General features: G+C 45.7%; 2 protein-coding genes across 2 annotated transcripts in view; both read left to right on the forward strand.

The window, feature by feature from the left end:
- The window catches only part of LOC117387607 (uncharacterized), a 29,456-nt gene extending 19,660 nt beyond the window's left edge, over nt 1-9,796 (forward strand). The window contains exons 11-19 of the mRNA XM_055229812.1: nt 2,484-2,641; nt 3,247-3,291; nt 6,069-6,181; nt 7,196-7,365; nt 7,599-7,759; nt 8,202-8,412; nt 8,526-8,660; nt 8,920-9,002; nt 9,569-9,796. Coding sequence (XP_055085787.1) covers nt 2,484-2,641; nt 3,247-3,291; nt 6,069-6,181; nt 7,196-7,365; nt 7,599-7,759; nt 8,202-8,412; nt 8,526-8,660; nt 8,920-9,002; nt 9,569-9,796 — 1,304 coding nt within the window. The remainder of the gene's footprint in view (nt 1-2,483; nt 2,642-3,246; nt 3,292-6,068; nt 6,182-7,195; nt 7,366-7,598; nt 7,760-8,201; nt 8,413-8,525; nt 8,661-8,919; nt 9,003-9,568) is intronic.
- A 2,097-nt stretch (nt 9,797-11,893) lies between these two features.
- Nucleotides 11,894-26,230, forward strand: LOC117386988 (alpha-N-acetylgalactosaminide alpha-2,6-sialyltransferase 1-like). Its single transcript, XM_033984378.2, has 9 exons — nt 11,894-12,018; nt 13,744-13,924; nt 19,349-19,517; nt 20,167-20,326; nt 21,832-21,970; nt 22,324-22,427; nt 24,071-24,154; nt 24,237-24,336; nt 24,559-26,230. The coding sequence occupies exons 1-9, from the start codon at nt 11,924-11,926 to the stop codon at nt 24,733-24,735; spliced, it is 1,209 nt and encodes a 402-aa protein (XP_033840269.2). The 5' UTR covers nt 11,894-11,923; the 3' UTR covers nt 24,736-26,230.
- The last annotated feature ends 389 nt before the right edge of the window (nt 26,231-26,619 follow it).

A 26,619-nucleotide genomic window follows, 5' to 3' on the forward strand; every position in this document is an offset into this window, starting at 1 on the left:
CTTCCTCCTGTCTCTCTCTCCCTGTGTGTCAGATGCCCTTCCTCCTGTCTCTCTGTGTGTCAGATGCCCTTCCTCCTGTCTCTCTCTCTCTCTGTGTGTCAGATGCCCTTCCTCCTGTCTCTCTCTCTGTGTGTGTCAGATGCCCTTCCTCCTGTCTCTCTGTGTGTCAGATGCCCTTCCTCCTGTCTCTCTCTCTCTCTGTGTGTCAGATGCCCTTCCTCCTGTCTCTCTCTCTCTGTGTGTCAGATGCCCTTCCTCCTGTCTCTCTCTCTCTGTGTGTGTCAGATGCCCTTCCTCCTGTCTCTCTGTGTGTCAGATGCCCTTCCTCCTGTCTCTCTCTCTCTGTGTGTGTCAGATGCCCTTCCTCCTGTCTCTCTCTCTCTGTGTGTCAGATGCCCTTCCTCCTGTCTCTCTCTCCCTGTGTGTCAGATGCCCTTCCTCCTGTCTCTCTCTCTCTCTGTGTGTCAGATGCCCTTCCTCCTGTCTCTCTCTCTGTGTGTGTCAGATGCCCTTCCTCCTGTCTCTCTGTGTGTCAGATGCCCTTCCTCCTGTCTCTCTCTCTCTCTGTGTGTCAGATGCCCTTCCTCCTGTCTCTCTCTCTCTGTGTGTGTCAGATGCCCTTCCTCCTGTCTCTCTCTCTCTCTGTGTGTCAGATGCCCTTCCTCCTGTCTCTCTCTCTCTGTGTGTCAGATGCTCTTCCTCCTGTCTCTCTGTGTGTGTCAGATGCTCTTCCTCCTGTCTCTCTCTCTCTGTGTGTCAGATGCCCTTCCTCCTGTCTCTCTGTGTGTCAGATGCCCTTCCTCCTGTCTCTCTCTCTCTCTCTGTGTGTCAGATGCCCTTCCTCCTGTCTCTCTGTGTGTCAGATGCCCTTCCTCCTGTCTCTCTCTCTCTCTCTGTGTGTCAGATGCCCTTCCTCCTGTCTCTCTGTGTGTCAGATGCCCTTCCTCCTGTCTCTCTCTCTCTGTGTGTGTCAGATGCCCTTCCTCCTGTCTCTCTCTCTCTCTCTGTGTGTCAGATGCCCTTCCTCCTGTCTCTCTCTCTCTGTGTGTCAGATGCCCTTCCTCCTGTCTCTCTGTGTGTCAGATGCCGTTCCTCCTGTCTCTCTCTCTCTGTGTGTCAGATGCCCTTCCTCCTGTCTCTCTCTCCCTGTGTGTCAGATGCCCTTCCTCCTGTCTCTCTCTCTCTCTGTGTGTCAGATGCCCTTCCTCCTGTCTCTCTCTCTGTGTGTGTCAGATGCCCTTCCTCCTGTCTCTCTCTCTCTGTGTGTCAGATGCCCTTCCTCCTGTCTCTCTGTGTGTCAGATGCCGTTCCTCCTGTCTCTCTCTCTCTGTGTGTCAGATGCCCTTCCTCCTGTCTCTCTGTGTGTCAGATGCCCTTCCTCCTGTCTCTCTCTCTCTGTGTGTGTCAGATGCCCTTCCTCCTGTCTCTCTGTGTGTCAGATGCCCTTCCTCCTGTCTCTCTCTCTCTGTGTGTGTCAGATGCCCTTCCTCCTGTCTCTCTCTCTGTGTGTGTCAGATGCTCTTCCTCCTGTCTCTCTGTGTGTCAGATGTCCTTCCTCCTGTCTCTCTCTCTCTGTGTGTCAGATGCCGTTCCTCCTGTCTCTCTGTGTGTCAGATGCCCTTCCTCCTGTCTCTCTCTGTGTGTCAGATGCCCTTCCTCCTGTCTCTCTGTGTGTCAGATGCCCTTCCTCCTGTCTCTCTCTCTCTGTGTGTGTCAGATGCCCTTCCTCCTGTCTCTCTCTCTGTGTGTGTCAGATGCTCTTCCTCCTGTCTCTCTGTGTGTCAGATGTCCTTCCTCCTGTCTCTCTCTCTCTGTGTGTCAGATGCCCTTCCTCCTGTCTCTCTGTGTGTCAGATGCCCTTCCTCCTGTCTCTCTGTGTGTCAGATGCCCTTCCTCCTGTCTCTCTGTGTGTCAGATGCCCTTCCTCCTGTCTCTCTGTGTGTCAGATGTCCTTCCTCCTGTCTCTCTCTCTCTGTGTGTCAGATGCCCTTCCTCCTGTCTCTCTGTGTGTCAGATGCCCTTCCTCCTGTCTCTCTGTGTGTCAGATGCCGTTCCTCCTGTCTCTCTCTCTCTGTGTGTCAGATGCCCTTCCTCCTGTCTCTCTCTGTGTGTCAGATGCCCTTCCTCCTGTCTCTCTGTGTGTCAGATGCCGTTCCTCCTGTCTCTCTCTCTCTGTGTGTCAGATGCCCTTCCTCCTGTCTCTCTCTGTGTGTCAGATGCCCTTCCTCCTGTCTCTCTGTGTGTCAGATGCCCTTCCTCCTGTCTCTCTGTGTGTCAGATGCCCTTCCTCCTGTCTCTCTGTGTGTCAGATGCCGTTCCTCCTGTCTCTCTCTCTCTGTGTGTCAGATGCCCTTCCTCCTGTCTCTCTCTGTGTGTCAGATGCCCTTCCTCCTGTCTCTCTCTGTGTGTCAGATGCCCTTCCTCCTGTCTCTCTCTCTGTCAGATGTGTGTATAACCCCCTCCGTTGTCGTGTCTTCTTTCAGGACTTGTCGTTTGTGAAACCTGCTCGTACCTTCAGATCCTCGAGGGTCTGAACCTCACGTCCCAGAATCCTCTGTTGACCCTGAGTCGTCCGGTCAAACTCCCGTCCGCTGTTCTCGAGGTCGATGTGGATTTCCAGCTGAAGGCGATACTCGACGTGGTGAGGACGAACGCCGTTTCTGTTTTTAGTCACGAATCTGCTAAATCACATGTGTCAAACTCAAGGCCCGTGGGCCAAATGCGGCCCGCCATGTAATTTTATGTGGCCCGCGGCGAGGTAAATTAAAAGCTCTGACTGTCTCAAAATATCAGTTTATCAGGAGATACAGTTACACAGACATTTTTCATAACTATGTAAATCCATATGCAATATCTGTAACTTGAATAAGTAATAAATATAGAAACGATTAATTGACAAGATTAAAAAGTAGTTTATTTATTTTACATTACATTTAGTTACATTTGTACTGTCTTAAAGTTACATCTGTCCCTTTCAGAGCAGCCATTTTGTTGATGTGGCCGTCTGTGAAAATGAGTTTGACGTCCCTGTGCTAAATGAATCTGAAGGCGTCTGTGGATTGAACCTGGAACCTTCTCGCCGCAGGGTGTGAAACGTCACCAGACTGTGCCATGGGCTGTTTGAGCGCAGACACAGACACACGGCTCTGAGCAGGAGTCGCTCCGTCCTCCTGCAGACAGAGGGCGCTCTCTCTTTGTGACTTTTCTGACCCAAAGTTCTTTTTTTTTTTTTTTTTTTTTTTTCAGCACGAGATCGAGCAGACGTTCCTGTCCGACACCTCCATCGAGATCGTGAGTTTATTTCAACATTTTGATTTATTGTTTTGAAAAAAGGTCGGTCCTTGTTGATATTATGCTCAGTGTTGAGAAGTAACTGAAGTACATGAACTGAAAGTACATGTTCTGAATACTTTTTTGAGTACATACGCTCCATTTGTGTATATTTGGTGCGTATTAAAAGTAAACTGTCTAAACCAGACGGAGAGAAACTTGTCCTGCATTTGTCTCCAGTAGGTCAGACTTGTCCTGTACATGTCTCCAGTAGGTCAGACTTGTCCTGCATTTGTCTCCAGTAGGTCAGACTTGTCCTGCATTTGTCTCCAGTAGGTCAGACTTGTCCTGCATTTGCATTTGTCTCCAGTAGGTCAGACTTGTTCTACATTTGTCTCCTGTAGGTCAGACTTGTCCTGCTCATGTCTCCAGTAGGTCAGACTTGTCCTGCTCATGTCTCCAGTTGGTCAGACTTGTCCTGCATTTGTCTCCAGTAGGTCAGACTTGTCCTGCATTTGTCTCCAGTAGGTCAGACTTGTCCTGCATTTGTCTCCAGTAGGTCAGACTTGTCCTGCTCATGTCTCCAGTAGGTCAGACTTGTCCTGTACATGTCTCCAGTAGGTCAGACTTGTCCTGCATTTGTCTCCAGTAGGTCAGACTTGTCCTGCTCATGTCTCCAGTAGGTCAGACTTGTCCTGCATTTGTCTCCAGTAGGTCAGACTTGTCCTGCATTTGCATTTGTCTCCAGTAGGTCAGACTTGTTCTACATTTGTCTCCTGTAGGTCAGACTTGTCCTGCTCATGTCTCCAGTAGGTCAGACTTGTCCTGCTCATGTCTCCAGTTGGTCAGACTTGTCCTGCATTTGTCTCCAGTAGGTCAGACTTGTCCTGCTCATGTCTCCGGTAGGTCAGACTTGTCCTGCTCATGTCTCCAGTAGGTCAGACTTGTCCTGCATTTGTCTCCAGTAGGTCAGACTTGTCCTGCTCATGTCTCCAGTAGGTCAGACTTGTCCTGCTCATGTCTCCAGTAGGTCAGACTTGTTCTGCATTTGTCTCCTGTAGGTCAGACTTGTCCTGCTCATGTCTCCAGTAGGTCAGACTTGTCCTGCTCATGTCTCCAGTAGGTCAGACTTGTTCTACATTTGTCTCCTGTAGGTCAGACTTGTCCTGCTCATGTCTCCAGTAGGTCAGACTTGTCCTGCTCATGTCTCCAGTTGGTCAGACTTGTCCTGCATTTGTCTCCAGTAGGTCAGACTTGTCCTGCTCATGTCTCCAGTTGGTCAGACTTGTCCTGCATTTGTCTCCAGTAGGTCAGACTTGTCCTGCATTTGTCTCCAGTAGGTCAGACTTGTCCTGCATTTGTCTCCAGTAGCTCAGACTTGTCCTGTACATGTCTCCGGTAGGTCAGACTTGTCCTGCACATGTCTCCGGTAGGTCAGACTTGTCCTGCTCATGTCTCCGGTAGGTCAGACTTGTCCTGCTCATGTCTCCGGTAGGTCAGACTTGTCCTGCTCATGTCTCCAGTAGGTCAGACTTGTCCTGTACATGTCTCCAGTAGGTCAGACTTGTCCTGCTCATGTCTCGAGCTTTTTCATTTCTCTTTTTTATTTGGGCTGATTGGACCTGATCGCTGTAAAAAAATAAAGAATTATCTTTTTAGATTGTGAGAAAAATGATGTCCACATATGAGGACAGTCGTTCTAGTTTTTAATGATTTTGAGAGAATAAAATAAAATAATTTGACTGATTTGCAAAAACTATTAACAACAATTGTGCGTCTGGGATCAATGCGTCTCATGTGAAGAGCAGCTGAGACATGAGGCTTTAACCAGGACTAAACCAGGACTAAACCAGGACTAAACCAGAACTAAACCAGGACTAAACCAGGACTAAACCAGGACTAAACCAGAACTAAACCAGAACTAAACCAGGACTAAACCAGAACTAAACCAGGACTAAACCAGGACTAAACCAGGACTAAACCAGGACTAAACCAGGACTAAACCAGAACTAAACCAGAACTAAACCAGGACTAAACCAGAACTAAACCAGGACTAAACCAGGACTAAACCAGGACTAAACCAGGACTAAACCAGAACTAAACCAGAACTAAACCAGGACTAAACCAGAACTAAACCAGGACTAAACCAGGACTAAACCAGGACTAAACCAGAACTAAACCAGAACTAAACCAGGACTAAACCAGAACTAAACCAGGACTAAACCAGGACTAAACCAGAACTAAACCAGGACTAAACCAGGACTAAACCAGGACTAAACCAGGATTAAACCAGGACTAAACCAGAACTAAACCAGGACTAAACCAGAACTAAACCAGAACTAAACCAGGACTAAACCAGAACTAAACCAGGACTAAACCAGGACTAAACCAGAACTAAACCAGGACTAAACCAGGACTAAACCAGAACTAAACCAGGACTAAACCAGAACTAAACCAGGACTAAACCAGGACTAAACCAGAACTACACCCGGACTTCAGAATACAGTTACTTTTTAAAAACCAAATAAATACTTGACAGTACTTGATCACGGCGTTGGACTCCAGTACTGGAGAGAAAAACAGAAAACAGCTGGTTTCCTTTTCTCTAATTCGACATAAATGTTCGTACTTACCCGCTCGACGTGCTCCTGGTGTTTCTACGGTTACAATATACATTTTGATTCAGGTATTCAGTGAGTATTCTGTAACTAAATACACGATCAAAGTATTTGTCCCATCACTGATTATGATTAAACCAGATGTGCTTTACCTGCTCACTGCTGCCCTCTGGTGCTCAGGGCTGGATGAACCAGCACATTTCGTGGGACGAGGACGCGTCCTGTCGTCGAGTGAAGAGGATCACTGTGCCCTCTGACCTCCTGTGGAAGCCCGACCTGCGCATCCTCGAAATGTGAGCCTAAACACAGCCACCAGGGGGCGCCGCAGCAGAACACACAACCTACAGCCTCACCCGCTCGTCTCCGTGGAGATACATACGTTTACCGCACTTTGGAACCTCCCGAGCGAAGCAATAACATCTCCATGGAGACAAGCAGGTGGCAGGCCCTCCACCAGAAAAGTTACATAGTGCACCTTTAAGTGATCTTTAAAGGACACATGTTACATTGTTGTTGCGTCGTCAAAAACATTCCTGGAATTGTATTTTGTTTCATTCACACATTCACGTTTCATTTGCCACATTAATCCACAGCCGTATTTGGTCTTCAAAAATGCTCCATTTACATATTGTCTGGATTGTTTCGTCACAGGTAAAAATCTGCACTTCTCCTGCGCAGTTTAAAGACTGTAAACCATCACCGGACTCGTTCTGAGGTCAAATATGTGGACAACGCTCACATCCTTGTCCCAAAGCATGTTTAAAACACAAGAACGCAGAAGATGTTTTTAATTCAATACAGTTACTTTTTCTGTATGATTAAGGATCAAAAGAAACGATATAAAACATGATAATATCAGTCGACCTTTTGATCGTTTTATGAGCAGGAGTAAGATGTCCAGGGGGTCGAGCTATTTAGCATTTAGCATTTAGCATAGCATGTTAATGCTAAACGACTGCAGTGGTCGAAGTTCCTCCTCACTCACATCAGAGCAACCGAATTATTCACCACAATGAGTTTTCACAACTCAAAGTCCAGTGCACAGTTACACAGTAGTAGTAGCAGTAGTAGTAGTAGTAGTAGTAGTAGCAATAGCAGTAGCAGTAGTAGCAGTAGTGTAGTAGTAGTAGCAGTAGTAGTAGCAGTAGTAGTAGTAGCAGTAGTAGTAGCAGTAGTAGTAGTAGCAGTAGTAGTAGCAGTAGTAGTAGCAGTAGTAGTAGCAGTAGTAGTAGTAGTAGTAGCAGTAGCAGTAGTGTAGTAGTAGTAGCAGTACTACTGCAGTAGTACTAAACTGCGTGTGTTTCCAGGGTGGACAAAGATAAAACTCCTCTCAGTCCGTTCCTGGTGGTGAAGAGTGATGGGTACGTGATGATGAAGTACGACCAGGTCGTCCTCGGCGCCTGCAGGATGCAAGTTTACAAGTTTCCCTTTGACACACAAAGGTGCAGCCTGTCAATCAAGTCTTTTGTCCACTCAAGTAAGACTCGGGTTACCATGGTTACCAAAACATACCCAGTGTGTAACATTTTAGCCAAGATAATAAAATAAACGAAAGCATGTTTTGTTTTGTTTTTTGGTTGTTTTTATTGCAAACTTGCATTTGATTAAAATGGGTGGGTCAAATGCAGGTTTAACCCAGAGACACTGAAGAGTGGGTCAAATGCTGAGGGGACAGTTATGTTCTAGTTTGATGTTGTGTTTCTGTGTCAGTTGACGAGATTCTGCTGGTTAAACAAATGTCAGATGAGGTGATGAAACAGACGATCTTCGACGAGATGCAGACGCAGTACGAGTGGCTCTTCATCGACATCCAAGTCGACAACACAACAAGCAAGTCCCTGAGCCAGACGCAGAGCCAACTGGTGTACACCGTGAGTCACCCGCCTGCAGATATTATACATGTGCCTGTCGTGTATGTGCTGTTTTATGTGTTTTTTATTTATTTATTGTATTTTCTGGACTCTACGTCGATCCGGAGTATAAGTCGCACCAAAAAAAACTCATCCCCCCCAAAAAAACCCCCATCATCAACGCAACAGGTGAAAAATTAATGCAACTCTGGATAGAAACGTTGCCGTGACGTTGCAGAAGCGAAATCGAAACAACGCCACAGAGAATGAGTACCTTTTTTTTTTGGTGGTGACTTTTTTTGTGGCCAGGCAGTGCATAGTAACTACTGTGTAAACTTTGGCCCTTGTTGACATTAAACTTACTCTAGACAAGATATGTTAGTCAAATCTTAAATATAATGATGATAGAGAAATGAAAATGTGTTTTTTAAATGGCGTTTGTGTGAACCCTCGTGCTTTCCAGTTCAGTATGAGGCGTCGTGCGATCCTCTACGTGGTGAACTTCATTCTCCCCCTGCTCTTCTTTCTGGCCCTGGACTTTGCGTCGTTCCTCATGCCGAGCACAGGGGGCGACAAACTGAGCTTTAAAATCACCATTCTCCTGGCGGTCACTGTGCTACAGCTGCTCCTCAACGAGATCCTCCCGTCCTCCTCCAACTTCCTCCCCCTCATCGGTAAACGTAAAGCTCACATTCATATTTAGGTCGTTACGTTTGTTTTATTTATTTATTTCGGCCGTTCCTCCTCGTCAAAGCCTGATCTCGACCTTGTCCCCCATGTCCCGCAGCCGTCTTCTGCATGGGCGTGTTCTGGCTGATGAAGGTCAGCCTCCTGGAGACCATCTTCATCATGTACCTCCTGGAACGAGACAACACGGTCCAAAAAAGCCAAGAGAAGGAGGCACAGGAAAACCTCGACAACGGTAAAGATTCTCAGGGATGTTATGAGATTAGAGCAGAGAGTAAAAGTGACCTTTACCCCGAGCTCCACCGTGATCCAGCGGACGAACTGCAAGGAAATCGTCTCTGTGATTTTGAGCCACACATCCACTTCTTTATACAGTCTAGATTTTGAACCCAAATGGTTTTAGATTGAAATTGTGCTGAACATAAAATAAGATGTTGTCAAAGATTATCAGACTATAAAAAGTGTAACGTTTCTGTTCTGTTGTGTCTCTTTAGTGCTGAAGAAGTGCAGTTGTTTTACATTTCTTCCTCAGGACGTGTCTAATGACTTCATTCTCGAAGAAACAGAGGACAAAGAGGTGCAGAGTTGTTTTTATTCTTGTGCTTAAAGGTTTGATTTACACAAACGAGGAGGAAACAGAAAGATGACTTTTTATGATGTGTAAATGGATTTAAATAACACATTTTCAGGAGCCTGTGGTCAGTACAAACATTCATTGTCACGTCTAGGTGTTAGATTTTCAACAAAAAGATGAGACTGACTGAAAAACTGTTGGCTAATGCTAGCTAGCTTGTGGGAGGGACTTGTTTGCCAGGACAAATCATCTGACCTGCTGTAGTTCCAATGCAATTCAAAGGGGAAAAGTCCTCACGAAATCATTCAAATCAAGAAGAATTAATTTGCCCAAAACCAAGGAAAAGGAGGATGGGAGGGCATCTGGTTTAAATGTCATTGTCTACCAAGACGGAAACAACAGTGTGCTTTTTTAGGTGAAGTGTAGTGCTGATAATGAGACTTTGAGCTACATTTAAAGTAAGAAGCAGCAGAAAATGAGAGAACAATAACGGTCTTAGAGCAGATCCCTGAGGAACTCCACACTGTTCTCCATATCTGATTCTCACTGACGTCGTTCTCCTCCTCTAGGACGGCAAGCGGCGCTCCCCGGCGGACAGCGGCTCAAACGTGGACAAGCTGGTGGAGGAGCTGAGGCAGTTGCGCGCGGCCGTGTCCGAGGCCGTAGGGGGCGGTAGAGAGCCGCGGGCCGGATACTGGAGCGCCCGCGTCCCCTCCATGAACAGAGTGTTCATGGTGGTTTACTCCGCATGCACCGCCGTGTTCCTCCTCACCATCTTCTACCACTGGCTCAACTGACAACGCCATTTGCACATTTTTCTCTTTTGTTAAAAAATAAGGCCATTGTCACCGCTCTTAAAGGTTGAGTTTTTTGAGTTTTATCTGCGGAGGCCGTGAGAAGAGGGGGATAAACGATGCTTGGAAGAGGTTAGAGTGAGTGTAGCGAGAGACGAGAGACGTGGGAGGAAGAGGCTTATAGAAAATAACGGAGGCGGAGCTTTTGTTGCACGTCAAAGCGTCCCCTCCTGAAGTCGCCGTCATCGTTCAGGTTGTGTTATTTTGCATGGGCCAAATAAGTTATATCCAAAGTACAAAGTTGTTCTATTGTACCTGTATGTGACCTGATAATTAATAAACAAACTACAATCACAACTGAGCCTCATTCTGACAGAGACGCACACGAGTTTGTCTCATTCTCTGTGTCTGAACATTTGTACAATGTCCTCAGTGCGGGGACATGTTTGCTACAGGATTGTTTTTTAGGCTTTAACCAAGACCTAAAGTTTGTGTCGAAAATCACACAGTCTATATTTTAAAACTCCTAAATTATGCAAAATTCTGAGGTTTAAGTCATGTTATAACGCCATTACCTCTTCAAAAACAGACCATTTCATTTACACGTCTGAGAAATTCTTAATTATCAGCCTGTGGACGTCTCCGTAGCTCGAGGAAGTGACTTTGGAGAACTGCAAACCATTTAAAATGAACTAGTCCCATTATTTACTCACAGGTAAATCAGGTTCTATTCTTCTGGTTTTGTTCTCGTCTGCTCCTCGTGCACGCCCCTAGTCCACGTACACTTAATATATATACACACACACACACACACACACACACATTCTGCTGACTAATAATTCACGGGAGTGTGATTCTACGTAAGGTGTGAGTCTTGGCTCAGGTTCAGTTGGCAGAGACATTTATATCACTATGAAAACACGCCGCAAAGACGTTAATTACAATGTCATTAATCAATTTAATCTGAACACAAATGCTCAGAACAAAACACTCTGAAGTGTCACCTGAAGAACAACTCAGACCCGGATCTGTTGAGTTTGTTTTATTCATAAAGGACGATCACTTAAACAGCCCTGGAACATGACAGTCGCTCTAAATGATTTTTACTGTTTTAAAAAAAACATGAAACTCAGAGCTAGTTCACTGCTCCTCGTGCACGCTCCTGCTCCTCGTGCACGCTCCTGCTCCTCGTGCACGCTCCTGCTCCTCGTGCACGCTCCTGCTCCTCGTGCACGCTCCTGCAATCAAGGACTAAACCAGGACTGAACCAGGACTAAATCAAGGACTGAACCAGGACTGAATCAGGGACTAAATCATGGACTAAACCAGGACTAAACCAGGACCAAGCCCAGGAGTGATTCAGGACTGAACCAGGACTGAACCTGGACTAAATCAAGGACTGAACCAGGACTGAACCAGGACTAAATCAAGGACTGAACCAGGACTGAACCAGGACTAACTGAAGGACTAAACCAGGACTAAACTAGATCTAAATCATGGACTAAACCAGGACCAAGACCAGGAGTGATTCAGGACTGAACCAGGACTGAACCAGGACTAAACCAGGACTAAACTAGATCTAAATCATGGACTAAACCAGGACCAAGACCAGGAGTGATTCAGGACTGAACCAGGACTGAACCAGGACTAAACCAGGACTAAACTAGATCTAAATCATGGACTAAACCAGGACCAAGACCAGGAGTGATTCAGGACTGAACCAGGACTGAACCAGGACTAAACCAGATCTAAGTCCTCTGTGCCTGACCTGTGCTCTTTACGTTGGGCTCAAAGCAGCAGAGACACAGAAAGCAGTGGAACATGGCTCTTCCTCGTGCACACTCATCCCCTCCTGCTTCACCTGTCCACACCTGTCCTCACCTGTCCTCACCTGTGCTCACCTGTGCTCACCTGTCCACACCTGTGCTCACCTGTCCACACCTGTGCTCAGAGCAGCAGAGACACAGAAAGCAGCAAGACACGGCTCTTCCTCTTGCACGCCCCTCCCTCCTCGTGCACGCCCCTCCCTCCTCGTGCACACCCTCCCTCCTCGTGCGCACTCACCTGTCCTCTCTTTACCTCTGCTCTGTGCCGCGCTCAGAACCACAGAGACAAAACAGACAGTGGGACATGGCCAGGCAGGTTTTATTTCACATTATCGTTTTGTGCACCGTTGTCGTGGTAACTGTGGTTGGTTACATGTCCTGGACCGAACTCATCTTTGGGTGAGTCCGACAAACGTTATTAAAAATCTGAACTTTGAATAGATTTAAAGTAGTCATGGGAAGTACAAAGGAAAAGTAATTTTTGAAGTATAATTTTAGGTACCAGAGTGTCTAGTTTCGATTCTGTCTTAAGCATCAATTAGCATCTAATTTTCGCCATTTTTGACGAAGTTCTGGCTTTGACCAAAACACAAATAAACATATCAAATGTCCAACCAGGAAGCAATTTGTTTAAGTGAATGGACCAGTCAAACCTGTCATATGCGCAGATGTTTTTTAATTTACATAAGATTAGAGATAAGTGCCGTGACTCAAACCATCATCCATCATCTGGGCTTTAAACCGTGACCGTTGGCCACGCCCACTGTGATATTGCACCACGGCGCTGGGATAGGCTGATGCGGTTCTTTCCCATGAGTCTTAACAAACACAGGACCTGATTGTTGGAGAATTGTGAAATGTAAGTCTATGGGAGATCCACGGTTACTGAAAGAAATCTCCAAACTTTCTGAGTTCTGAGCCTGGATTTAAACATTGTCAAAGTCGAGGCCTGAGTCACATCTTCAGGAAGAATGTTCCAGGTTTTAGCTGCAGAAAAATGAAACGCTGATTCCCCATGTTTAGTCCTGGTTTAGTCCTGGTTTAGTCCTGGTTTAGTCCTCGTTTAGTCCTGCTTTAGTCCTGCTTTAGTCCTGCTTTAGTCCTCGTTTAGTCCTGCTTTACTCCTGCTTTAGTCCTCGTTTAGTCCTGCTTTAGTCCTGCTTTAGTCCTCGTTTAGTCCTCGTTTAGTCCTGCTTTAGTCCTGCTTTAGTCCTGCTTTAGTCCTCGTTTAGTCCTGCTTTACTCCTGCTTTAGTCCTCGTTTAGTCCTGCTTTAGTCCTGCTTTACTCCTGCTTTAGTCCTCGTTTAGTCCTGCTTTAGTCCTGCTTTAGTCCTCGTTTAGTCCTCGTTTAGTCCTCGTTTAGTCCTGCTTTAGTCCTCGTTTAGTCCCGCTTTAATCTTGCTTTAGTCCTGCTTTAGTCCTGCTTTAGTCCTGCTTTAGTCCTCGTTTAGTCCTGCTTTAGTCCTGCTTTAGTCCTGCTTTAGTCCTCGTTTAGTCCTGCTTTACTCCTGCTTTAGTCCTCGTTTAGTCCTGCTTTAGTCCTGCTTTAGTCCTCGTTTAGTCCTCGTTTAGTCCTGCTTTAGTCCTGCTTTAGTCCTGCTTTAGTCCTCGTTTAGTCCTGCTTTACTCCTGCTTTAGTCCTCGTTTAGTCCTGCTTTAGTCCTGCTTTACTCCTGCTTTAGTCCTCGTTTAGTCCTGCTTTAGTCCTGCTTTAGTCCTCGTTTAGTCCTCGTTTAGTCCTCGTTTAGTCCTGCTTTAGTCCTCGTTTAGTCCCGCTTTAATCTTGCTTTAGTCCTGCTTCAGTCCTGCTTCAGTCCTGCTTTAGTTCTCATTTAGTCCTGCTTTAGTCCTCGTTTAGTCCTCGTTTAGTCCTCGTTTAGTCCTCGTTTAGTCCTCGTTTAGTCCTCGTTTAGTCCTCGTTTAGTTCTGCAAACGTTTGAGCCTCAAATGTTAAACCTTCTCATTGTTCGTTTGGGATCGGCTCCACAAACTTGTCGTATTAATCTTACGTCTTAAAACTCTTTCAACTGACAGCGATCGCGTCTTTGGGGTTGAATAACGGCTGTTTTTCACGTTTTTAAGACCAGATTAAAACCAGATACTCTTTCTCTCTCCGTCTGCAGTGTCCCTCGAGGCGTCCCACAGCTGCGGCGTTCCGAGTGGTCCACGGCTCCTCCCACCACGACAGATCCGCCCGGCCTCACCCCCATCCCCATCATGTACCGCAAGAACTACAGCAAACTGCCCGAGTGGGACTTCGACGATAAGTACAGGACCGACAGGCGTCCGCACAAGACGACACAGGTCTGTTTATATTTACATTAAAGATCAACCGATACGAGTTTTTTCATGACAGATGCCGATAACGATTGCGTAGAATACAGAGAAGCCGATGCCCAATAAGTTCTGTCGATATTTTTGGGGCAATTCATAATTTTTCCCAACTTATGTAATGTAAATTTACTACAAACTCACCCACAGCCACATTTTTTAGCGTAAACCTTTAACAGAGCCATGTGATCAACTTCCTCTGGAGTGTTCAAATAGTTTTTTGTGGATTTTTTTAGGCGGCAGGTTGGTTAAAACAAAATATCGACCCGCGCAGGAGATTTAAGGCTGATGGCAGATCAATCTAACTCTAATATACATCTATAAAACTGTACATTTTTTAATGTATTTTAATGAATTTTTAGGTATCTGTACTTTACTTAAGTGCATTTCACAGTGGGTCATTTTTACTTTTACTTCACTGCGTTTGAGAGCAGTATCTGTACTTTCTACTCCACTATATTTTTGATCTGGACTGAAAAGTAAAAGTACTTTTCATATGATTTGAAGGGTTATTTTTATCAGAATCAGAATCAGAATCAGAAGACTTTTATTGCCATAGTCTGTGAACACAGTTCACAAACTAGGAACTTGATACGGTGAAAAAGTGCAACATAAACACACTGAATAAATACAAATACAAATAAGAGCATGCACAAAGTTAAAAAGATATGCTTAAAAAAATCAAATGAAATACTTAAAGGGAAAAAATATGTACAATAGCAGCATCAGAACAACAGTGCAAAGTGGCTTATTAAAGTGACCGGTGTTATAAAGTGTCCAGTTTAGTGCAGATATTATAGAGTGTTCATGAGACAAACAGCAGAGGGGAAGAAACTGTTCTTATGGCGAGAGGTTCTGGTCCCAATGGACCGTAGCCTCCTGCCAGAGGGAAGTGGCTCAAATAGTCCATGTCCAGGGTGAGAGGTGTCAGCTGCTATACGGCCTGCTCGCCCCCGAGTCCTGGAGACGTACAGGTCCTGTATAGATGGAAGGCTGCAGCCAATCACCTTCTCAGCAGAGCGCACAATGCGCTGCAGTCTCTGTCTGTCCCTGGCAGTGGCCCCAGCGAACCACACAGTGATGGAGGAGGTGAGGATGGACTCAATGATGGCCGTGTAAAACTGCACCATCATCTGGACTGGCAGCTTGCGTTTCCTCAGCTGCCGCAGGTGGAACATCCTCTGCTGGGCTTTCTTGATGAGGGAGCTGATGGTCGGCTCCCACTTGAGATCCTGGGTGATGCAGGTGCCCAGGAAGCGGAAAGAGTCCACAGTGGTGATGGGGGAGTCCGTCAGGGTGAGGGGAGGCAGGGGGGCTGTGACTTTCCTGAAGTCCACGATCATCTCCACTGTCTTCTGGGCGTTGAGCTCCAGGTTGTTGCTGCTGCACCAGGACACCAGCCGGTCCACCTCCCTCCTGTAGGCAGACTCATCGCTGTCCGAGATGAGTCCGATGAGGGTGGTGTCATCCGCAAACTTAACCAGTTTGACGGAGTCGTGGCTGGAGGTGCAGCAGTTGGTGTACAGGGAGAAGAGCAGGGGAGAAAGTACACAGCCCTGTGGAGATCCTGTGCTGATAGTCCGAGTGTCCGAGACATTCTTCCCCAGCCGCACGCGCTGTCTCCTGTCTGTCAGGAAGTCAGTGATCCACCTGCAGGTGGAGTCAGGCACGTTGAGCTGAGCGAGCTTGTCCTGGAGCAGAGCAGGGAGGATGGTGTTGAATGCAGAGCTGAAGTCCACAAACAGGATCCTGGCGTAGGTTCCCGGGGAGTCCAGATGCTGGAGGATGAAGTGAAGGGCCAGGTTAATGGCGTCGTCCACAGACCGATTGGCTCTGTAGGCAAACTGCAGAGGGTCCAGGAGGGGGGAGGTGAAGGACTTGAGGTGGTGCAGGACCAGGCGCTCAAATGACTTCATGACTACAGACGTCAGCGCCACAGGTCTGTAGTCATTAAGTCCAGTGATCCTGGGCTTCTTGGGGACGGGGACAATGGTGGACAGCTTGAAGCAGGCTGGGACATGACATGACTCCAGGGAGGTGTTAAAAATGTCCGTGAAGACAGGAGCCAGTTCCTCAGCACAGTGTCTAAGGGTGGAAGGAGAGACACCGTCTGGGCCTGCGGCCTTACGGGGATTCTGCTTCCTGAAAAGCTTAGTCACGTCCTGCTCCACAACTGTGAGGGCAGTGGGGGAGGAGGGGGGGTCCGAGGTGGGTTTGGAGGTAATGTCCATGATGGTGGGGGAGGAGGGGGAGGGGTGTGAAACTTCAAACCTCGCATAAAAGCCGTTTAACTTTTCTGCTAGTTGTTTGTTGTCCACGGCGGGAGGGGCTTTGGGCCTGTAGTTGGTGATTTGCCTAAGCCCTCTCCAGACAGAAGCAGAGTCGTTGGTGGAGAATTGCTGCTCCAGACGTGTATTGTATTTCGCTTTAGCCTTTTCCACCTCTTTGCTAAACGCATACTTGCAACGCCTGTAGCCTTCACGATCTCCTGCCCTGAAAGCCATCTCCTTTTCCCTCCTCAAATGTCTAAGTCTGGGTGTGAACCAGGGTTTGTCGTTGTTAAAAGTCACCCTGGTGCATGATGGAATGATGCTGTCCTCACAGAACTGAATGTATGACGTCACAGTATCTGTGTACTCATCCAAACTGTCTGTGGCCTTAAACACATCCCAGTCTGTAGTGTCCAAACACGTGCGAAGCTCCTCCACAGCCTCACTGGTCCACTTCTTAGAAGTCCTCACAGCAGGTTTGGAGAGTTTCAGCCGTTGTTTGTAAGCAGGGATGAGGTGAACCATGACGTGATCAGAGTATCCTAGAGCAGCGCGGGTCACGGCTCTGTAGGCTCCACTGACCGTTGTGTAACAGTGATCCAGCGTCTTCTGCTCTCTCGTCGGGCAATTAATAAACTGTTTATATTTGGGTAGTTCCTGGCTCAGATTTCCCTTATTAAAATCCCCCAGGATGATCAGTAAAGAGTCCGGGAAGGTTCGCTCCACATCCAGAATCTGCTCCGCGAGCACGCGCTGGGCCTCGTGCGTGTCCGCGCACGGAGGGATGTAAACAGCGGCCAGAATGAATGAAGTGAACTCACGTGGAGAATAGAAAGGCCTACAGTTAATGAAAAGATATTCCACGGCGGGAGAGCAGTGTTGGGAGATCACAGTCACATCCGTACACCAGGCGTTGTTGATGAAGAAACAGACACCTCCACCTTTCGTCTTTCCCCCGGAGAGTCCCCGTTGTCTGTCCGCGCGGAGGAGTTGGAATCCCTCCAGTTGAAGCGCACAGTCCGGGATACGCTCATTGAGCCATGTCTCCGTGAAGCATAAGACGCAAGAGGAAGAGAAGTCTTTGTTTCTCCTCATCAGCAGCGCCAGTTCGTCCGTCTTGTTGCTGAGTGAGCGAACGTTAGACAGGAAAATTCCAGGTAGGGGCGTGCGAGCGCCGCGTCTCCGGAGGCGCACCAAGGCCCCTGCCCGCTTTCCTCGTCTTCGGCGTCTCACTCTTTTGGCCAAAGAGTGAACAAAATCTACTGCAGGAACTAAAAAGACCGGCAGTAGATCGACAGGAGTGGTAGTTCTGATGGATAAGAGCTCTTCACGGGTGTAAGAGCACGCGAACACAGGACAAACGCACAAAAACAAAAAACACACAGCGCACCAAATCACCAGGGCGACCGTACGTGGCGCCATCTTGGATCATCAGATCCAATTATCATGTTCGTAGTAACATCCTGACCAAAGTTTTCGAGTTCAAGCTTCGGCTTTGAACAACAAAAATAAATACCGTGTTTTCTGGACTATACGTCGCTCTGGAGTATAAGTCGCACCAGCCAAAAAAACTGCTTGATAATGAAGAAAAAAACATGTATACGTCGCTCTGGAGTATAAGTCGCATTTTTGGGGGAAATTTATTTTTACAAAATCCAAGTCCAAGAACAGACATTTTATCTTTAAAGGCAAATTATAATAAAAACAATAAAATGTGGAACAACAGGCATGAATATCAGTACATCACGCTAACGCTAACGCTAACACATTTATATTTATTCAGCTCCATGAAGCACAGACAGAACTGAACACGTGTCTGGTTAATCAGATAAATAAAGCAGAAAAAACAAGCAACAAGTTTACTCTGGATCTCACTCCAAATCAATAAACCCACTGAATTCTTCATCCTTGGTGTCGCTTCTGAACAACTCCGTCAACTCCTGAGGAAGTTTCGCTTTCCGCTTCCTTCTCCGCGCGGCTCGTCAGACTCGGCAGAATACCATTTTCCTTTAGAGCGAGTATTTTTGTTCAGTCTTTCTCAGATGTCTTTTAAATGACCATAATGTTGAAATTCTAGTTTTTATTTTCAATGTTACTGGAGTAGAAGATACTGGTACAAGCCTAGAGCGCCCTCGTGTGGTCGTATATTTGAATAATTTCACGTATAAGTCGCACCCCCGGACAAACTATGAAGCAAAGTGCGATTTATAATCTGCACTAAACACGGATATAATGAGTATAAAGTGAACAACCATCACAATTCCATGTTGTCCAAATGAAATTCCGCCAACGTAAATGAATAACAGTGAAAAGGATAAAGGAGAAGGATCTGCTGCGTCATCTGTACAAATGTAAACAATTTCCAAACAGATTTTCAAAAGCATGAGACAAATGCGATGTGTGATGTGTGAATGTTCTTTTTTCCTGCCCGTAGGCGCAGTGTGGTTCATTTGTGGTGATCCGTGGCTTAACTTAACTAATAACGGTAATTACTGTTATTAGAGAAACTAGGGTGTGTTCGGGCAGAATAAAGTCATGACTTTCAGCGCTCGGGCAGAACTGAAGAAGCTACTTGGATGAGCGGCGAAACCTTAGCGTATTTAACCGTATAAACTTCAGTCGCCCGTGTAGAAATGATACTGAGTGACACAATCAGCCAAGAGCAGAGTGTTTCTCAAGCGTAAGGCAAGACAACTTTATTTGTACAGCACAATTTGTACATGAGGTAATTCAAAGAGCTTTACAGAATAAGAAAGACAGAAGGACACGTGTGTGAAGTACGTCCTGGTTCTAGACCTGAGCCACAGGACACATGTGCGTGGACAGCTCTTTAGTTTGTGGTTTTGCCTTATTTAGAGTTCATTATATCCACATTTTGTCCTCTTTTGCATAATTTCTTGTTTAGAACTACAGTACCAATGATGCAGTCCACTTTTAGACCTGGTTTAGCTCTAGATTAGACCTGGAATAGTCCTGTTACAGACCTGGTTTAGATCTGGTGGTACTCGGTAAGCCAAATCTTTCCTTTTGTGGTACTTGGTGTGAAAAGTTTGAGAGACACTGGACTACAGTGTCCAAAACAACACACAGAACATAGTAGAAATGCAGTGTGTTCTGTGTCCTGCAGAAATGTGACAGCAGTTTGTGGAGGAGGATCCAGTCGGAGCCGGAGCTGAAAGACAAGTTCATCCCAAACATTCGAATGTACGTGTACAACGGCAGCATCAGCATGAGCGAGTGGAACAGACTATCACACTTCAACAACCCCTTCGGCTTCATGGACTTCAACCACCAAGGTCAGTCCTGGTCTAGTCCTGGTCTAGTCCTGGTCTAGTCCTGGTCTAGTCCTGGTCTAGTCCTGGTCTAGTCCTGCTCTAGTCCTGCTCTAGTCCTGCTCTAGTTCTAGAAAAGTTCAGTCGAGTCCTGGTCCAGACCTGGTTTAGTTCTGGTTGAGTGGACTACAGCTGCCACCATAAACCCAGGGCCTTATGTTTGGCCTTTAGTGTTGATGCTCAAACGCCGTGGAAACATTGGACTCGCCTAGACACGCCTCCTCCATAGACTCTGCGCGTAAACCCCTGACGCCACAGTCTGAATGCAGCATTACAGACGCCTTTAACTGAGACGAGTCAGAGCGATGACGCCGTATGTTTACACAGATTCACACTGATCATAGACTGTTAGCGTTAGCCACCGTTAGCTCACCGTGTCCTCTTGTAGCAGCTGTTTTCTTTAATTTTTGGTTCTATCACTTCCCCAAAATAAATACGAAGCCCAAGGAATGGTTTTACTTTGTGAATGAGGATGTTTTAATTTTAAATTTTCAGGCTAGATTCAATGTCCCGCGATAAAGAGGGAAATGTTTTGGACAGCGAGTTCTCCAAGAGGACGCAATGACAACTAAAGACGTGCAGAATAACTGTACCATTAAAATGTCTCTCTCAGATGTGATGGCCGGTCTGAGCCTGGTCCAGAAGCCCAAGGAGCCTCTGCTGCTGCCTAAACCAGGCAGACCCTGCATCACCTGTGCTGTGGTCGCCAACGGAGGAGTGCTCTGGAGGTCCAAGAAGGGAGCAGAGATTGACAGCCACGACTATGTCTTCAGGTCAGACCACTGTGGCAGAGTGGTTAACCTGCCTCCTCTCAGTGAAGAGGTTGTGGGTTAGACTCCTGATCTCTGAGTGGAGGGTTATCTTCTCCCTGTGTTACGTTTTTAAACAGCAGCAGATAAATTACACTTGGGTTTGGCCCATGATCTCCACCCAGTCATTAAAACACCAAAATCTCAGGAGCAGTGGACCAGATCTGACTCTCCACATGGAGGAGCAGCAGCTCTACTCCGAGTTTCTCCCATGTGACTTAGCAGCCACCCAGGAATCTCACTTCAGCCTCTTGTATCTGCTGTGTTTATTATTTTCTATTTATTTATTTGATCAGCTGAGATTTTAAAGAGAGCATTGAGTTAATAACATGATTCAACAGGCAAAACAGATATATTTACTTCAGTAATCATACTTTTACTACTATATACATAGTGAGTCTAAAGTGACTTGAGTTTTACGTAACAATATGAAATGATTTGTAGCTTTTTCCTGCAGCTCCTTTGGATATGACTTAGTTTTTGTCTTTTTGTGTCTGAAAACAACTGAATTTGTGTATTATTTCATGTAGTTACTCCTTAAGTTATTCTTAAGTAGTAATTTTACTAAATACCTTTTACCATTGCTTGGACCACTACTTTGTACTTCTGCTTGAGTAATATTATTGAAGTAACATTCCTCTTACTTGAGGACAGTTTGTGGACACTAATGTCCCTGAGGCTCAAAAGGAGCAGGAGAACTGTACAAACACATCTATACATAGAGTTTGTACACTGCGACACAGGAATTTCTACATTGTGTGACTAATAAAGTTATCTCCATGGAGACGGCACCAGACCGTGTCAAAGAAACACCAGGCCTAAGATGAGACACGCCTCTGTCCACACAAACGCACAGCTCACTGTGGTTTACACTGACACTCATTTACATGATTTACATTGTAAATTCTCACCAAAAGCATCAAAACTAAACATCAACACGACTTCTCACATGTTTAGTAACCAGTGAGCTGTTTGAACTAGGACTGCACCAGAACTGAACCAGGACTAAAGCAGGACTAAGTCAGGACTCTGCCGTCTCTCAGGCTCAGAGAGCAGAGAGGAGCAGCCAGAATAAACACGACGAGCACAGCAGTAGAGACTTTTGGATATAAAACATAGACAAGTCCTCAAGTCTGTGTAAGACGATCCCATGATCCACAGAGTCAAAGGCAGAACTCATATCCAACAGGATCAAGACAACAGAAGCTGTGGTGGGTCTAAAACCTGAAAACATCAAAGGAGTTATTCATTTGGAGAAAGTTAATAATCTGTTGTAAGGAACTTTTTACACGGACTTTGCCTAGAAACGGCAGATTTGAGATCGGTCGATAATAGTTCAATATCGTGGCATCAAGGCTGCTCTTCTTTAGGGGAGGCTTGATAACCACAGTTTTCAAAGTTCTTGGAAATGCACTTTTGTTCTCCGTAGAAAAATTGCTTTAAAAGCATGTTTTGTTTTTTGGCGGCAGGGTGAACGGCGCCCTGACAAAAGGATTCGAAGACGACGTGGGCAATAGAACCGACGTCTACGTCCACACCTCGTACTCCATCACCGCTTCTAGTGCTACTCTTCAGAAGTACAACTACTCTGGGGCCCCGCATGATCAGGTGAGGCTGGATTAGTCCTGGTTCAGTCCTGGTTTAGTCCTGGTTTAGTCCTGGTTTAGTACTGATTTAGTCCTGATTTAGTCCTGATTTAGTCCTGGATTAGTCCTGGATTAGTCCTGGTTCACTCCTGGTTCACTCCTGGTTCAGTCCTGGTTCAGTCCTGGTTTAGTCCCGGGCCATTCCTAGTTTAGTCCTGATTTAGTCCTGGATTAGTCCTGGATTAGTCCTGGATTAGTCCTGGATCAGTCCTGGATTAGTCCTGGTTCAGTCCTGGTTCAGTCCTGGTTCAGTCCTGGTTCAGTCCTGGTTTAGTCTTGGTTCAGTCCTGGTTCTATAATGTCTCTTTTTTCCAGGGTATAAAGTATGTGCTGATCCCTGAAGGCTTGAGGGACTTTGAGTGGTTGACTGGACTTTACAAACGAGAGAGACTCACCCATGGATCATATGAAGGACACAGGTGAGACGCTCAGGTCCTACAGGGTGAAAGCGACGGATCGTGCTCTGTGGTTATAATCTCTGGATCATTATGTTTTAATTTGGACATTTTAAATCACAATATTCATCTAAAACAACTTGATAAAAGAAACAAATCCGCCGACTTCTGCTTTAGAAATAAGACATTTTCCATTGACTGAAACTATGACCGAACGTTGTGGGATTAAAGTTGTGATATTTTCAAATCATAAAAGAATAAAAACTAAACATGAACGAAAGAAGAGCGGAAACGGGCACGGTCTGTCTGTATCAAAACAAATAAAATGGTCTGACCAAACCGGATCATAAACAAACACAACTAAGTAAACACCTCGCGTTTACACAAATCAAGCGGAGAAATCGAGTGACTCAAACAGTTCAAGCGTCCAACGAGGGCCGTGCTCAATGGGAACAAATTAAGCGGAAAATTCGTGTCCAAAAAAAAAAACCAAACATAAAACAAAAAACTGTGAATGAAACAAAACACGGCTCCCGGTCTGTTTGTGATGAGGAAACAACATTATAACATAGAAAACAGCGTAATATGGCTCTTTAAACAAGCCCCTCAAAGCGCCGCACGATCGTCTTTATTTAATGTGGCCCGTAGCCACAGCTGCCCAGGGACAGACCGACTATGATACTGCCAATCTGCTCCAACGGTCCCTCCAACCACCACCATCATTCACTATTTGTATGTTTGTATCTCATTTTTATCTTGTTCAGTGTCCTTGGAGTTTTGAAAGACGCATATAAATGAAATGCATTATTATTATTATTATTATTATTATTATTAGTCACACACAGTGCCCTCTACAGGTGGGTGAAGTGTCAGGCCCAAGAGCACAAGTTGGGGATTGAACCGCAGACTTTGGTCGCTGAGTGAATGTTCAAACTGGCTAAAGCTAACCTGCTAGCAGCCGCGTACAGAAAGTCAACATGGGTACGTTTCGCGTTTTGTCGGCGCAGGATACGAACATGAATAACAGACCAATCAGGTGTCTGCTCACTAGCATTAGCAACAAGTTTGATTGACAGCGTTGCTAGGTGACCACACTGCTGGTTTCGGGGCGTTTCCTTCAACAGCTTTGCTCCTGATTGGCTCTTTGGTTGCTACGACACTCGTAATGGGAATTCCAAGTACGGAACTCGTCTCCAAATTAGCCGCTATAACTGCTAGCCTCGACTGGCGTCTTTTGACCGGAGCCGATTAGTCACACTCCCTTATGGTGAGTTCACAAAGTGGCGTCAGAACCAAAGTGTCCAAACGCCTCTAGTTGGACGGCTTTGTGTTTGAGGGCAGACGTTTGAAACCCGTTGACGTTTTGCAGAAAGTTCAGTTCAACTTCAGTTTTGGTTCAGTCCTGGTTCAGCCCTGGTTGGGGCCTGGTCGGATCTTGGTCCGTTCCTGATCCAGTCCTGATCCAGTCCTGGTTCAGTCCTGGTTCAGTCCTGATTCAGTCCTGGTCTGTTCCTGGTCTGTTCCTGGTCTGTTCCTGGTCTGTTCCTGGTCTGTTCCTGGTTCAGTCCTGGTTCAGTCCTGGTCCAGTCCTGGTCCAGTCCTGGTTCAGTCCTGGTTCAGTCCTGGTTCAGTCCTGGTTCAGTCCTGACTTCTGTTCTGGTCTCTAGTCCCTGGGAGTTCTACTCGGGTCAGTTCAATGAGACGCGGTTCTACGTTCTTCACATGGACTTCCTGAGATTCGTCAGAAACAGGTCACTGTCACTTTTAACTGATTATTTCTGTAAAACTCATGAGACCAAATCTGACCTGTGACCTCTGACCTTTGACCCTCAGATTTCTAAAGTCAGAGACTCTGAACACCATAGACTGGCCCATCGTACGACCCACAAACGGAGCCTTAATGATGTTCCTGGCTCTGCAGCTCTGTGACAAGGTAGGCTGGGTTAAGTCGGGTTTAGGTTACGTGCAAGTCGGGTTTAAGTCGGGTTTAAGTCGGGTTTAAGATGTGACTTTTGGGTAGTTGATTGACAGGTGGATTAACCCTTAAAGCCACAGAACAAACTCGCCTAAGACACTGGGTCTCAAACTTTTCACACCAAGTTTCACCTGATTTATTATTTAGTTTAATCTGAACTTGTCCGTCTTTACTTTTCAGGTAAGCGCTTACGGATTCATCACGGAAAACTACGAGAAATACTCCAACTACTACTTTGAGCGTGGAGCCAAAACTGAAGTCGTGTTCTACGCAAACCACGACTACGACCTGGAGAGGGCGCTGTGGAAGAGGCTTCACGACCTGGACGTCATTCACCTGTACCTGGGAGAACCATGAGACGCTGAGCCCACACAGCGCTCCCCGAAGAACACACAGGGCCCTACAAAGGACACACGGGGCCCTACAAAGGACACACGGGGCCCTACAAAGGACACACAGAAAACTAAGACACTATAAGATGCAACAAACCTGACCACAATTGGAAAAGTATCTGAGTGGGATTTTTGTTTACTGAACATTTATTGATTTATGTTTATTTAATTTATTTGAAGTATTCGGTTCATGATTTTCATTTGACCTGAAACTGAGAAACAACACAAACTGTGAAACCTGCTGGTAGTTTTCAGGTACTAAAATGTGATGATGTCATACTCCCGGGCGGGGCCCAGTGCCTGAACACACACGTTGGCCATGTCCTAATTCGCCCACCTGGCCTTAGAATCACCATTGGAAGGGCGGTTCGAAGGGCAGTGACGTAATTTCCGGCGCGACAAGGGCTGTCCCATTTCAACCCACCCTACTGAATGCGGCCGACAAATCTGCCCTTCCCTTTGCACCGTTTCCATGGAGATCGGACGTAACCGCAGCGTGCATCCGTGCACACTTCACGCACTTCTATATCCCGTCATGCACCGCGACTATGCAAGAAACAGAAGAAAATGGAGTCCACTGCGCAATATACGTTCAAATGTTCGTACTGGTTTACCTCATCTACAACAGAGCGACATGAAACTGTTAAATCTGAATAAAGATAAGTACAGGCCGTGTTTGATTAAAAAGGAGTTACATGGAATAAAGGAATGTGCAGTTATTGCTAGACAATAAGAAGACAATATTATCATTAAAAATTATTACTGCAATAAGAATAATGTAAGAATGTTCGATTCTATTGTGTCAAAGACCAAGAGACTGAAACATAAAGTCAGAAGGTTTAATGATCCACACAGGTAATGTGAACAATGAAGCAACGGACTCTCAGGAAAGGACAGAACAGAGTCCTGAGACGGGCACAAAATATTCATGACTTCCGGTACATTCCATAGGTCTGCGCCCCCTGGTGGACACGTGTCATTTACCTTCATGTTAGTAAATCAAGACACTAGTTTGATGTAGCGCTGCACTGCTCGAAAATACTTCACAATAATAAGATGAAAAGAACTGGCACGGCACAGAAGGGAAACAGCGCCCTCTACTGTTATTAAAGTGGTGCAGACACTGGACAAAATACTGAACCATTAAACTGCAATATCCCACTTTATGTACAACTAATCAGTGTCTCTGGTTTATAGACTATGAATGTGAAAATGATCCTGTTTCCTCTGTCTCCATTATTACGTTTTCACAAGGTTTATTTTGTTAAAGTTATGAAGTAGCTACAATTGAGTAAAAAAATCACCTCAAACGTTATATTTGCCTATTGATATTCAATCTAAACAGAAAGAAACGGCTGCGACGACGACATCTTGACTTTTCTTCTATTAAATAATAAATCATTAAAAATAACGTACGTAATGTGCGTATCGTACGCTCAAAGACAGCGGTGGAAGTGCGGTCCGTGGTGTGGGCCTGTCCCACTTCAGCAAGATGGAGGCTACACTGAGGAGGACAGATTCTCCACCGGAACCTTGAAACTGCACTTTGAGGAGTACTTCGTAAGGACCCTTGAAGGGTGCATTTGGCGAATTGAGACACAGCCGTTATTACACATCAGTGTAAAAAAAACAAAATAAGAAATAACAATTTTGCCTCTGGGAACAATGTGTAGACATGTGCCTTTAAATAAAAATTAAATAAAAATAAAAATATAAATAAATACAAAAATACAATACATAAAAATTAATTGATAAAAATGAAAAATAAATAAAATAAAAAAACATAAATAAATAATAAAATAAATACAAATAAATAAATACAAATAAAAAATAAATATTCTAAACTCTT

The sequence above is a fragment of the Periophthalmus magnuspinnatus genome, chromosome 19 (assembly GCF_009829125.3).
Source record: "Periophthalmus magnuspinnatus isolate fPerMag1 chromosome 19, fPerMag1.2.pri, whole genome shotgun sequence".
Taxonomy (NCBI): domain Eukaryota; kingdom Metazoa; phylum Chordata; class Actinopteri; order Gobiiformes; family Gobiidae; genus Periophthalmus; species Periophthalmus magnuspinnatus.